Source organism: Diadema antillarum, unplaced genomic scaffold (genome assembly GCF_040938485.1).
Source record: "Diadema antillarum isolate AM-2024a unplaced genomic scaffold, OU_Dant_1.0 scf00000055, whole genome shotgun sequence".
NCBI lineage: Eukaryota > Metazoa > Echinodermata > Echinoidea > Diadematoida > Diadematidae > Diadema > Diadema antillarum.
In genome coordinates this window covers 772,501-786,691 of record NW_027270944.1, presented here as the reverse complement: position 1 = coordinate 786,691, position 14,191 = coordinate 772,501, and the positions used below count along the sequence as shown (strand labels likewise).

Below are 14,191 nucleotides of genomic sequence, written 5' to 3'. Positions count from 1 at the left end.
ACACCAGTGGCGGATCCAGGTGGGGGCGCACTGGACAACAGAAATAAACAGAAAAAAATGAGGGGTGCGTGCGCTCCCTTTAATTTTGTAAAGGCGTCCCCACTTTATACGGAATTCCTGGATCCACCCCTGCATACACACGTTATAAATGGCACACGGCTGACTATTATCATAACATACGTGGTCTATACACATTCACACTACATAATCAGATGCAGAAATCGCACAAACTGTGTCGTTTCGCTGTTTCGACATTGACCCAAATCCCAGGATTTGTTTTTTGTTTTGTTTCATATTTGACTCTTTATGCTTTATGCTCCTTTCACCTCGACCATTGTGATAGCTCTAAGAAGTGTTGTGGTACAATATTACCAATGAACTATCAATCGAATTGAGATATCATAGTGACGTAAATTTGACATTTTCCCCCTGGCAACGCAAGTAGGGGTGTAATGCTTAATTATATCATGAAAATGTATGCCTTATAGTAATTGCCTTGGTAGTGCATTGCGTAAAGGACTCTTCCTTTTTGTTCACTTTGTTTGTTTGATTTGATCTATATCCGCATTCAATCACATAAAAATTGAATACAAATTTCAAAGACTCAAAATACAGCAAGTGCAATGATTTAAAATGATGTGATGCACAAATAGATAAACATAGGCATTAGTATTGTGCAGTGAACATATTGTATACAAAACATGCAAATAAGATACAAAGTGAGTATTTTTCCAGTATATATCAGAGATAAGTGAATGCAGGAGACCACCATATAGTGAGCAATTAAGCTTGAAATGGATGGGGCCTCATAAAAAGACTCTCTCTCTCTTGGGGAAAATTGGACGATCAGGTGGGTGCAGAGGGCAGTTGAATAATGAAAATCAAGACTGAGAAATTAACATTTGTAAATCTGCGGTAGGCCCTATATCATCTTAAATGGATAGTACAGTATTGATGGAGATGAAAATAGGGCTTTTAACTTTTTGCGAGATACCAAGAAAACACTTATGAAATAGTACAGAGCATACCATTTTAAGAGGAATTCAAAGTTTATTTGATGAAAATCGGGTTTGGAATGACTGAAACATCCAAAAACAATGTAAAACAAAGCGATCGTAATAAAGTGTGGGTCCCACATTTATTAGGATTGCTCTGTTTTGAATATCTCAGCCATTTCAAAACCCATTTTCATCAAATAAACATTGAATTCCTCATGGAATTACATGCTCTTTCATATTTCATAAGAGGTTTCTCATCATCTCACAAAAAAATGTTAGAAACCAGAAATTATGTTTCAACCAAAACTATATACGATCCCTTTAACCTAACGAGTGGGGAGCATTATAGTAACGTTGTATCAAATACCGCTTGAGTGCAGCTTTTAAGGAGTAAATAGTTGAGCAAGACATAATATTATCGGGAAGATTATTCCAAATGTCTGGACCGGAATGTCTGATAGAATTATAAGTAAGATGGGAATTTCTACTCATGCGAGTTCGGGCTATTATTGCAATCACTTTTTTTTTTCCTTCGCCGTTCTCTACAACAAGTTTACCAACGCATGCGTGTCTCGAACCACGTACGCAGAAGTGCTTCGTAGGTATAATAGAAACACTTCGAAAGGGTAGGCCTACCCCCTTTTTTGAGGAAAGTAGGAAAAAGGAATATTCAGGGACGATGTTAATGATTAAATCGTGGTACCTGTCGCCTTGTTCAGCTAGTGATGTGCGTCTTCACTGCTTGCGTATACTGAATTTTATGGAGGTGCATAACGCTCGTCGGCAATGACAAATAAAAGGCAGTCAATGGAGTGGTGGCAGAATCACGTATGTAATGAGCATTAGTAAGTATTATAGCTAACACAAGAAATGCTAAAAAAATACGAATTTTTTTTTGAATTGTTGCGGGATTTTCTAAATCACTGGTTAGTTCATCTGAAAATTTAAACACTTGAGGCCAAAGACAAAGAGTGGCATGAACATTTCGGGGGAGGGCAGTTAACTGCCCCTGTCAACCTACTGAGTACGGCCAGGTGAGTGTACATTGTGATGAAAGCTATACTTTTACTCATAAGTAGTTTTGCTTATCCATGGCGACCATTGATGTTGAATTTGCACGCCATAATCCATATGCAACTAATTTTGCATCATTACTCTCTCCCTCTCTCTCCCCCTTTCTCTCTGTCTATCTCTCCCTCTCTCTCTCCTCGCTCTTTCCAAAGACAAATAACGTTGGGATTTCCATGAAATGAGAATTCGTTATGCGCATGTCATCAATAATATACTCTCAATTCAAGCGGCAAGTGGGATCTCATTAAATTCCATGGATTTAATAGCTTTGATCTGCACTTTTTGCCAGCCGTGACTTAATGCTTTATAGTAAGATCACGTGATTGATTGTACTGACATCTTTGTTTGTTTGTTTGTTTTTGTTCTTTCGAATGTGTGCCTATTTCAGCACTTTCTTTGAATGGTTTGGTGAGAATGTACATTATTCGAACCTGACGTGTGTTCATGCGTTCATTACATCGGTGGTAAAGACAATGTTAAAAGACTGCTCTCTGTCACACAATGTGAAAATGTGACACAAGGAGGTGAACGTTAGACCGCATGCAAATCTGAATCCTCTGCGTGGCACATTAATTTCCTATCCATAGGTATGTCATGTGTGTGACATATTTTGTGTAGATGTAACTCCTTGGCACAGGAAGGGTCAAAGATCACACATATCCATATGATAATGATATGATATGATATGATATGATATGATATGATATGATAATGATATGATGTGATATGATATGATATGATATGATGTGATATGATATGATATGATATGATATGATATGATATGATATGATATGATATGATATGATATGATATGATATGACATGATATGGTATGATATGATATGATATCATAGATGATATGATATGATATGGTATGATATGATATGATATGATATGATATGATATGATATGGTATGATATGGTATGATATGATATGATATGATATGAAATGATAGATGATATGATATGATATGATATGATATGATATGGTATGGTATGATATGATAATTTTATGATATATGATATGATATGATATGATATGGTATGGTATGGTATGATATGATATGATATGATATATGATATGATATGGTATGGTATGATGATATGATATGATATGATATGATATCATATCATATGATATGATATCATATCATATCATATCATATCAAATCAGATCATATCATATCATATGGTTTGATATGAAAATTATTTCATGTACTCAGGGTATAGACCTTTCAGGGCCAACAATGCACTCCCAGAATGCCCTCAATACCATTATTTTTCCCCGGCATTACCAGCTACCCATTAATACACCTGGGATACAAGGAGAGATGAACACACAAGACGGAGTTCGAACCCAAGACCCTGTCGGAAATTCTCATCCTTTTCTAAAAGAACAGATTTAGCTTTCTAAGGAAGATAAAATAGAGTTTTTGTTTGTCACGAAAGACAGGAATGCATCGAGCATGAGAGATGCTCAAATAAAGTCGAAACAATGTACTGTACAGATGTCAGAAAACATTGCATTGGAAAACATGGATGTATAGCTGAACAGACGCATGGATGAACGAATAGATGAACGATATATTTATGAAGGCTGGCTGCATACACAGATTAATTAGTTAATGCATCAGTGAGTGATTTAGACACGAATGGCTGCACAAAAACAAATGGACTTAATGAATTAGTAAAACCTGCAATATGTCAAATCATCTTCTGCACTGTTGTAAAGGCATTACATTACTTGTTTGTTACCATGACAAAATGTGCATTGTTCCTTTTTTGTTATACACTGTACTACCATTCGTGCATTGTGTTCAATGAACTGTCCTCTTCAGCTGGATGAAATTCAAATTGGGACATGTATACCGCTTTGTATATCATGTATTTTAATGGAAATAGATAACCTATTAAATTGAATTGAATTGAATTGAATTGAATTGAAGTGAATGGAATGGAATCGAAAGACTACAGCGACTTTAAGACTTCGCCAGATGAAAGTTGAATACGAATTTGGAATTTGACAGCATCGCGGTATGTTCTACGTGGCCGTATTAAAGAAAGCAATGAACGCTGGTAAGCAAGTAATCAAAGTTTTAAGTCCCCTTCGAAGGACGAGGCACTGAGGATAAAGTGGACTTGCCTGAGGGTACACACATTGCTGCTACATGGGATTCGAACCAGGGAACCCAGGATTGTGAGTCTATGGCCTTAAGTACAAGACCACAACTCGAAAACAAAGAAAAGAGCGTGTATAGTTATACTTCATGTTCCCTATCTAAAGCTAATTTGCTTCATGTGCATTTAACTAATATACCAAGGTATATGATGAATTCCAATATTATTGTTTCATGTGGAGGACACAAAAGCTAACGCAATCCACTATCCGATAAAACTGCAAGTTGTGATGCCACAATTTGAAGTCGAGAGTGAGCAAAGAAAGGGTGACTTTGATAATAATGTAACCAGCTTTCAGATGACACGCAGGTTGATGCTTTACTTTTAGTGTGAGACACAATACAAAGCAAACAATTCGATCAGCATTGCTTCTCGTCCTCCCTTCATTCTACCTAAACTACCTTGGATGTATTTCGTTTACTTCTTCATTCACTCATCTACTTGATCTTCAAGAGTGATGTAAATATTACTGATTATGATTTTTGTTTCTATATAACTCCCTAATAATGCCATCCCACACTAGGCTTCATGCTAGGCTTCACACAGGCTTCTGTTATAGGATCTATGTATGCTCAACAAGCTTGCTTTTAAGTAGGTTCCATCGTATTTCTCTATAGCATTCATTTACTTTGATTGAAACTGACACATCGACCGCCATGTACTATGTTGGTATTTTTACCTGTTTCCAAGCTGGACATTATGTATTATCATACTTTATCTATTTTATATATCTTCCATCAATAAATACGGAAATAAATTGGAAATTGAAATCTTCACTTCTCGTTAGCTTTTCGTGAATATCCTTCAGTTTCAAGTTTTACACTGTCATGTTATCAATATTTTCCATCGCTGCCTCAACAATGCTCAAGATGAACGTAATTGGCGGAAACTGTAAGCGCTTGGGAAGACGGACCATGGCCTCCAAAGAATTAAGAGATGAAATGATAAAACCAAACCGAACAACAACAACGACAACAACAACAACAACAACAACAACAACAACAGCAACAACAACAACAATTACAATAATGATAATGATAAAATAACAATTACTATACTGGGGTCTTTTTATGAACTGCATACCTGCACGTAATATTGTAACTTGTGATGTTTGCAGTTATACCGTAGCAACACGGATTGGTTGTTTTCTGCCTTTTGCCCTGTATCTGCAATTGCTGTAACTTTGAAGTAGGCCTATACAGATCCCACAACATTGTATCTCTAAATATAATGGGATATCACATACTGTGGATGGCGCCCCCTGCTGGTTCTCGAGCTGTCAGAATGCCCATGCAGTGGAGTGACACTGAATCAGATGGACTGTAATAGTTAGTACTTTTACCCATAGTAGGCCTTTACTGAAACGAGACACTGAGTTAGGTGATGGATAGGCATGTGTAGTATATCAAGGAGTTAAACTCGATAGGTGTTAAACACTTTTTGTTCCCTACGAAATAAATATCACGGTGGTAATGCAATATCACAAAAAAAAAAACCAATTTCTTAAATCTTGTTGTTGTTTCAAACAAAACATAAATAGGCCTACCAGTCCTGCTCATATCATAACTGATTCTACTGAGCATTATGTTGTTATCTATCGCACATTTTTACGATATATTGATCGTGTATTTCCATAATCAACTTAGATTAACAACTAGACCCGATATTCACATCGAGGGAATCGAAGACTTCTTTATTGAAATTATTAACAGTAACGATGAAAAAAATAAATTACATTCATATCGAATAGGTTAAAATTCGTTATTCCATAGGTTCGTTATTCCGATAAGGTTCAATAATGGGAGAACAAAATGGGGTCATTTTTAATTCCAAAGGTTCGTTTGTATCTTTTCATTTTTGGATTTTCCTCTTCGGATTAACGAACCTTATTTCATTCTCGATTTAACTGTCCCCCGGAATAAGGAACCCTACTTCATTTTTTTCGGATTAACGAACATAAAGATGTAAGGAATTTGTGTGTCTAAAGAATATGTATAAGGAGAATTACATAAAATCTCATTTTTCATGAAAAGTACACATTCAAGCGACTTGTTAGTGACATTATGTTCAAGGTATATTATTCCCTCTATCATCATTCCCTTTATTTATTTTTTTTTTGCCTCTTTGATTATTCTGATTAGTTTAAGCAAATTATGAAGTCTGTGTGAATGCATTATGAAGCGTATGATTGGTTAATCATTGCCCCCCTTTTTTTGTTAATTGCCCTCTTGAAAGTGAATTCTCAGTTGCAGTTATCATTATAGGCCCTAAGGCGCCCTTACTCTCTCTCCCTCCCTCTCTCCTCTCTCCCCACATAGATATACCGCTTATCTCCCACCTCATCTCCAACTCTGTCTGTCTGTCTGTCTGCCTGTTTGTTTGTCTGTCTGTCTGTCTGTCTGTCTTTGGGCAGTGTATCAATGTCTTGGTCATGTTTCTGTGTTTGTCATTCTCATTCTTTCAAGCTACCCTACAGGGTTTATCTGTTTTGGGTACCCTATCCACATGTATCTTGGAGCAATCCCTCACCTTCGTTCACAGTGCAACGCAATCATTTCTGAAGTAAAGAAGATAGGCCGTGTATTTTCAGTCTCGCAAGTCTCATTGTAAACATCACTGACTTAAAACGTATAGTTTATTGAACCCGCTGCACATGACTCAGAGCAAGTACAAAGTTCATCACCACGCACGTATCTACCTGCATGTACTCCTTCAGTTAGTTAGGATCTTTGCCATTATAATTTCCAAAGAACTATAAGCTGGAGATATCCCGCGTGATACCATCTAAATATCCAGGAAAGCAATTACTTTTTTCCTGCTGTACCGGGGTATATCTAGAGCTATAGCAATACTATATCTAGATGTACTTGTATCATGCTTGTGATTATCTCCACTCAAGCATAATTTTCTTCTGTTTGTACCCGTGATTACTGATAGTGATACGTGTGTATTGGGGAGGCATTTATCGTCAACTACTAGTATACGTCGACAACCGTTCCACCTTACGCCGTATAGCTATAGGGGTATGATATAGGACACGACTTGAGAGACCCCTTGTGCCACTTGTGGAAAAGTAATCTGACAAGAACCAAAAATGTCAGTGGACTCTTCAAATACAGAGAATGGCAACTTGAGTGACAGTAATGGGATCAATGAAAGATTAGGTCCAATCATAGAGGGTACTCAGGTGAGTGAGAATTAATTCGCATTTTTTACGAGGTAGGCCCTACACAATATGTTTCGAAGGAGCTCTGTCAAAGCGTTGTCCCACATATGCCTTTTTGTGTGTGTGCCTGTCATCCGTCCTTCACTGAAGTGAACGCGCGTCGTGAAGCAGAGTCGAAAGCGAACTGTTCGTCATTATGGCTTTGATAATGATTAATTCATATTATGCTTGTACTTGTTAGATTTGGAATGAGTTCCTGGCTTTTGAAATCCGGCTCATAAGAGTGCGATTTGTTGTTGCTCCTGTTATCCAACAGTCTTCTTAGTGAGGGCAACAGTATCAGTTTTATAGTCTTCAATGACAGTCTTTTGATGGAGTTGAAGCTGAATTGAGTAGAGTCTAGGTCTAAAACTAAATGCCAAATGAAAGGGGCGTGGAAACGGAGACACCATGTGTTTACGTGGTATTTCTAGGGACAAAAGAGAACACTATAACATATAAAGAAATGATAAACCCAACCCCTATCCCCAAAACAAAGCAAAGGCAACTGCAGGACTCTTTAATCCAGTGCAGACCATGTTTGGTTGTTTGTTTTTTAAACTTTCTCACCCTTACTCAAGTGACCAATTTTTAGTAGGTCTATAGCCACATAATTGGAAATGTTATTTCCAGCCAGCCATGTATAGTTTCTGTATTCTGGTTTATTTATTTATTTATTTATTTATTTATTTATTTTTATTTTACTATTAAATTTACTTTTTTTTTTCTTTTTTTTTTGGGGGGGGGGGGGGGTAAAGGGGATACAAAATTAACTCGTAATCATTTTGAATCTCAAAAGGAGCTGGAGGTAAGAGTTCCTTTTGTACCCCCCCCCCCCCCCCCCGGAAAAAACAATAATTAAAACCAAAAATATGTATTAAGCTAGAAATCATATACAATCATGTATACTGTCATCAGGTTGAAAAAATGGGGGAAATGGTCTAAACATAATGGATTATGGAATCTTGGGGTATGCAGAGATATTTAGTTATCATGGTGTGTAAGAAAACATTAGGTATTATGACACATTTGGAAAAATGGTTGCAAATTTGTGCACATGTATAAGAATTTTATCTAGTCTGCCATAACATTGAATGATATGAACTACTATCACTCCATGTTCAATTTGCAGACTTCAATAAGTAAAGTATAAATATTAAACAGATTTGTAGAAATAGCCATACGGAATCAGATATAGAATGAGAAATTCATATAGATTGTGAATTCTTTGTTTTCTTAAAACAGCAATTACAATTAATGCAATTTCATTTTCTGCAATAATGGTTTCCTCACAAGTCTCTCATTGATGTGTACATTCCCCTAAAATATCCTTGATACAGTAGTCTCTGCGTAATCAGGTTGTGTTGGGCAGAGCATTTCGTACACAATCTAAGCAGTGTATCCAATTTGCTGGAGAGCATGTTTTATTCATAAATACCACAAACTAATAGGGCACCATCCTCTGTATCACACACACACAGCACGGTATGTCACGTCAGCCGCGGATTGTCTGGTGTCTGACACTTGTAAGGACAAAAGTCACACGGCATCCTTGCAGAAACCCAATTTTTATTAAAGTGCTTTCAAGTAAAATGACAAATAACAAGTGACATCAATACTTTGTTTCTTCTGATCCCTGGGTTGCTCCTGGAGAGTTGAAGACTTCTCAAAATTTGTGCAGCTAGAATCTCATGCTGGGCATGCAGCCATGTGCTGCAGCAAATTCTGCTGTCCTCAGTATCATGGACTTCCGTTGTAGTTAACCACCTGTTTGTTTGTTTGTTTGTTTTTAATGTTTTTATGTATTACATATTCTTTCATTGCCTGTATTTGCTTTGCCTTCATTTTCCAGCTATCATATATAGACCATGCATGTGCAAACATTCCGGAAGAGCTAGGAAAATGGTATGGACCACAAATTACAAGGCTAGACCTCAGTTTCAACCTGATTAGGTGAGTGTTGATAAACAAAGGTATGAGACAGATTTGAATGAAGGGATGTACAGTGTAGGCAAAATGAAAAGTGAACCATGTGATTTTTCTGAAAATGTGAATATTGTTGGTGCCTGTGTCGATTTTAGGAGATTTAGATATGTCTTCCCAGTTAATTTATCAAAGTGAATTTATGTTATAAGAGAACAACAAGAATGCTTCAGCCTTAGATTGTGTGATGCAGTGAAGTCTTAGAGCTGTGAATCTTGTGTGCAAAGAATATTTGTAAGAGTTTGCCATAAGGGCAATTCCGCAGTTAGGTGGACATGACATGGATAAAAGAAATGTGCCTCTTTATCTTACTCTTTTAGGTATCAACTAATGCCATGGATGTTCACCAATCACTAAGGTCTTTCAAATTCAGTAGATTTTATTTTTCGTATTTATTGATTTTGCGAGATCTAAAACCATCATTTAAAATGTACATGTGGGACTGGGGATGCTGAAATTCACTTAAATGCAAATTACAGTGGGTTGCTTTGAAATTTTTTCCTCAAATTTTTGCTAAAAGGTAAAAGATGAATACATTTAAATACTCCAGAAGTCATGTGACATTTTGTCAATTACAGAAGGGTGAAATGACCTGCGGAATTACTCCGGACAAATGTAACGTTACTAACCGTAACGTTACTAACCATGCATTTGGGGGTCTAGCTAATGAATTATCGGTCAAACTGCTAAAAATATTTGCGTGAACATTTGTCATTATGCAATAATTGAAATTAATGCAACACTTTGTTTGAAGTAACTTGAAATTTTGCACACTTTTTGTTACAAGACATTGATTTTTTGGTCATGTCCTTTTTTCGTAACGTTACTAACCAGCCCTTTTAGTTGCCATAGCAATTCTAATATTTATTGGATTGTACTCATTCTTTTCTATATCATAGACCTGGGGAGGATGAACATGTTTTAACATGATTTTGACTTGAAATGAATAAATGGTGATTTAGCAGTAAAAATAAATATCTAAATTTCTTTAAATGTAACGTTACTAACTGCGGAATTGCCCATAATATGATGTATCATTGCATTCCCTCCTTCCCTGATCTGATTAGGGATACTGATGTCAGTTTCTGTTTCAGTGTAATATACCAAGACATTGAATTGTCAAACTCTACTCATGAGTATATATACAAGTAGGGGCATTTGTTGATTGAAGTGGTTGTCAGACTCAAAGCCCATCTACTTCCATAGTTTCCAATCTTGTATAAAGTGCTTGATGGAAATCTTGAATATGTTATTAATTATATCTCACTTGAAATGATTTCATTCTTTCTCATTGTGTGGAGCAGCAAAATCTAAACTAAAGTGATATTGATTTCACCAAGGAAATACAAACCAAGATTACAGATACATACACTAGACAAAGTGCTACATTTGACATGTGTATTTAACTCTTCATTTTACTGTGTAGTTGTTGAAAGTTTTTTTCTTCCAATCAACATTTCTTACTAGATTTTCCCCATACATGCATTTCTATTGCATTTATGATAAAAGAATAAAGAACAGTTATATTGATGTGGCTGTGCAGAACTTAATAGACTTTAGCCTTTCTGTAGAAGTATTTAATTTTGAAGACGGTTAAAACAGTGTGAAGCTCCAGATTCTCTCTCTTCACCTCTTTTACTCAGTAGTTGTCCTTTCCTGTTTATATGTTTGTCTGTTATCTGGCTATCTGGCAATTTGTGACTATGAGTCTTCCGTATTACATCCCTGTGCAGGACATTAACAGGCCTAGAAAGATTTAGCCGGCTGGAAGAGCTTGTAGTAGACAACAACGAACTTGATGACCTGCTGTACATTCCCATCATGCCACACCTGCACACGCTCCTCATGAACAAGAACAAAATATCCTTTTGCATGAAGTGACTTAATATTATGGAAGTAATACACAGATAAAAGTGTGTTAGTGAAGATAAAGTGCACTGGAGGGTATTTACAATGGTGCGACGTGTACGGCATTGTTAATACTGCTATGTGAGAGTGATGCTTTGTCTTCACTTGTATCATGAATTAAAACCTGTGCATTATTTGTTTTATAGAATTAGTCTATGAACCATGATTTCAGCAGGTAAAATGTATTTCACTTCAGTGGGGCTGCTCTCTGAATAGCCATGCAGGCATCTGTGTGAATCGAAGGGATTGTTTAGGTTTGTGCTGCATGCACAGCCAACTACACATATACAGAGACATTGGTATTCTGCCATAGGATAACATGGAAAGCAGCTATACTCTTTTTCCTGCACACTTTTTGCACTCCCATGCATTAGTGTAAAAAAATAAAAGAGAGCACATGTGACTCATTTCAGTGCTTCTGATTGCCTACGTTTTTAAACCCATTTTGTCAGAAACAAAACATTGCTGCTCAATTTCTTGAGAAGTGTGTACAGTTCCTTTTATCCTCAAGCCTGTTTCCTTTCTTAGTTCAGGTGTTTGTGTAGGTGCTTATGGTAGGAAGAGTGCAGAGTAATGGCAATAGTCATCATTCTGGCTCTCTGTCTAAACAGGAAGGATGTGGGTCGATGACATGGAAGAGGTGTACAACATGATTTGCAAATGATTGAGTTTCCAGACACCTCAGTACCATAATTATGTTCCCCAATTTTATGTGCATGTGAAAATTTAAGCATATTTATCATATTAAAGGGAAGGCAGATCATTCTTCATTCAAAGAATGTGAGGAAAGATCTATAGAAGAATATAGAGGGAAACCAACTGTAATGTGATGATCATATTGAGTAGAATTTATAACTGCTTGTGAATGGAAGGTGCTGTTGGGGAGGTCTGTTTCAGCTCAAAGATTTGGTAAAGTCACAAGTTACAATCTAGAGGGCAGTGATACATATCATGTGTTGTGAACATAAATGTAGCATCCATGCTTGACATGAGTCCAAAGAATAGTGAAAATTTGTTACCATTTCTTTCAAGAACTTTCCTTTACTTTCCACACATAACCGATATCAATGTTCTCGTGGAGAAACTCCAGCTATCGCTACCCTCCCTCACATTCCTCAGTCTCCTTGGCAACCAGGCCTGCCCCAACGAGCTCTCCAGCTCGGAGAAAGACGAGGAGGACTACCAGCGATACAGGTGACCTTGGGAACCCCGGGCTCTCAGATCCACTTTCACTTTCTAGGTCATTGTGTTGAAAAGAGTAACAATAGTTGGTCGTCAGGTTGTTCAGATCATAGACGGATACCCGTGGATGTTGAGTGTAAATTAAAGACTGGTTGAGTGACATATGATATCATCAATCACTTGGTCATTCTTTGATTACTAGGTCCAAATTTGTGCAATTTTGAGTAAATTGCAAGAACCATGTACATCTTCCTGTCTTAGTGCATTGCTGCTGCATGGAAACATTTTGAGTACACTGTGCCATAGAGCAGAGATTCAAAGGCTGTCTGTGGCAAAATTGCTCGTTGTAAAAAAAGACAAAAAACAGAAGAAAAATTGCACAAAACAAGAACAAACTGGAGATATACTGTCCTCTGAATCTACATGTTACACTTATTTCATGACTCAAGTAAGGAATAGATACTTCATTAACTATTTGTGTGGAGCTATGTTTGAAAATGTTTGTACCTTCAAAATGAAAAAGGGAAATTATGGTTCATGCAATTTCAAATGTTCAAGGAATATTTGTTGCCTGTTGGATATCCTTTTTTTTTTTTTTCATCACTGTTTGATAGGAGCTCTCTCCGGTGCCTGTAACATGCTCATTAGTGTTATCTGCTCCTCTAATTTCTCTGTAGTATGTACTGACTGTATTATTTCCCCACTGTCTACATTTATTCCTGTCTCCTAGGTATTTTGTCATTCACAGTCTTCCCACACTGAAGTTCCTCGACCACAGGCCTGTTTCGGCCAAGGAGAAGGCAGAAGCTAAGAGGGTGGGGTCACTCATGAAAGTCGCAAGACCAGAAGATGTGGTGAGCATTTGTTTGTTTGTTTGTTTGTTTTTCAAATTGTTGAATTTCTCAGACTGCATGTTTTTCTCCCTCTTAAAGTATAGTCTACCTTCCAGGCTGCAGGCTGGATATCAGTCAATCTGTTTGCTAGTCTCCTCCCCAGTCACTGTCCTGTTTATCTTTCTGCCTCTTCATCTGCACACTTCAGTCTCTAAATTTTTGTGTTTATCTGCATGTTTTCTGTGTGACTACCATCGTAGGCATCATTCTTTCTTTCTGACTGTCTGCATATCTCCATATTCTGCCTGCTATTATTGTTCTGTCTGTCTGTGATGTTTCTCTGCTAACACTGTGCTGTCAGGCTCTTCAGCATCTTACTGCATAGGCCCTGTACCTTCATGTATATCTCTGCCACATTGGTGTGAGATGTACTGTCAAAAGTTTGTTCTTGTCAGTTCAGTGTAATTTATTTATTTCAGGAGAATTTCTGGAGAAATGCATTTTACATTGGCATTTTACAAAGATTCAACTGTCTGGTTTATGTTTCAAATAGTGTAGCTTTATGTCGTATTGTGTGTAGGTAATATGCAGTAATAAGAAAAAAAGAAATATCTTGTAAGTAGACACTGAATAAGATTTCGGTAAATATTACAGATTTTTAACTTTAAGGTAGGCCATTTCTTTCATTATAAACTGAATGTCGCTTTATTGCGCTGCATCTAAAACTCAGATTACTTGATGCCTTGTACGGTGAATGTCATTTGAATGAGAGTGGAAAATACTGACAATGCAAAAGTTATGTGAAATTGATATTAAAGTGTATGTGCAGGTGTA

General features: G+C 36.9%; 1 protein-coding gene across 1 annotated transcript in view; it reads left to right on the top strand.

Moving 5' to 3' along the window:
- Window positions 1–7,288: 7,288 nt before the first annotated feature.
- Window positions 7,289–14,191, top strand: part of LOC139715803 (leucine-rich melanocyte differentiation-associated protein-like) — a 17,793-nt gene continuing 10,890 nt past the window's right edge. Inside the window, exons 1-5 of the mRNA XM_071627341.1 lie at window positions 7,289–7,433; window positions 9,304–9,404; window positions 11,168–11,299; window positions 12,402–12,536; window positions 13,255–13,378. Of these exons, the coding sequence (XP_071483442.1) occupies window positions 7,341–7,433; window positions 9,304–9,404; window positions 11,168–11,299; window positions 12,402–12,536; window positions 13,255–13,378 (585 nt within the window). The 5' untranslated portion in view covers window positions 7,289–7,340. The remainder of the gene's footprint in view (window positions 7,434–9,303; window positions 9,405–11,167; window positions 11,300–12,401; window positions 12,537–13,254; window positions 13,379–14,191) is intronic.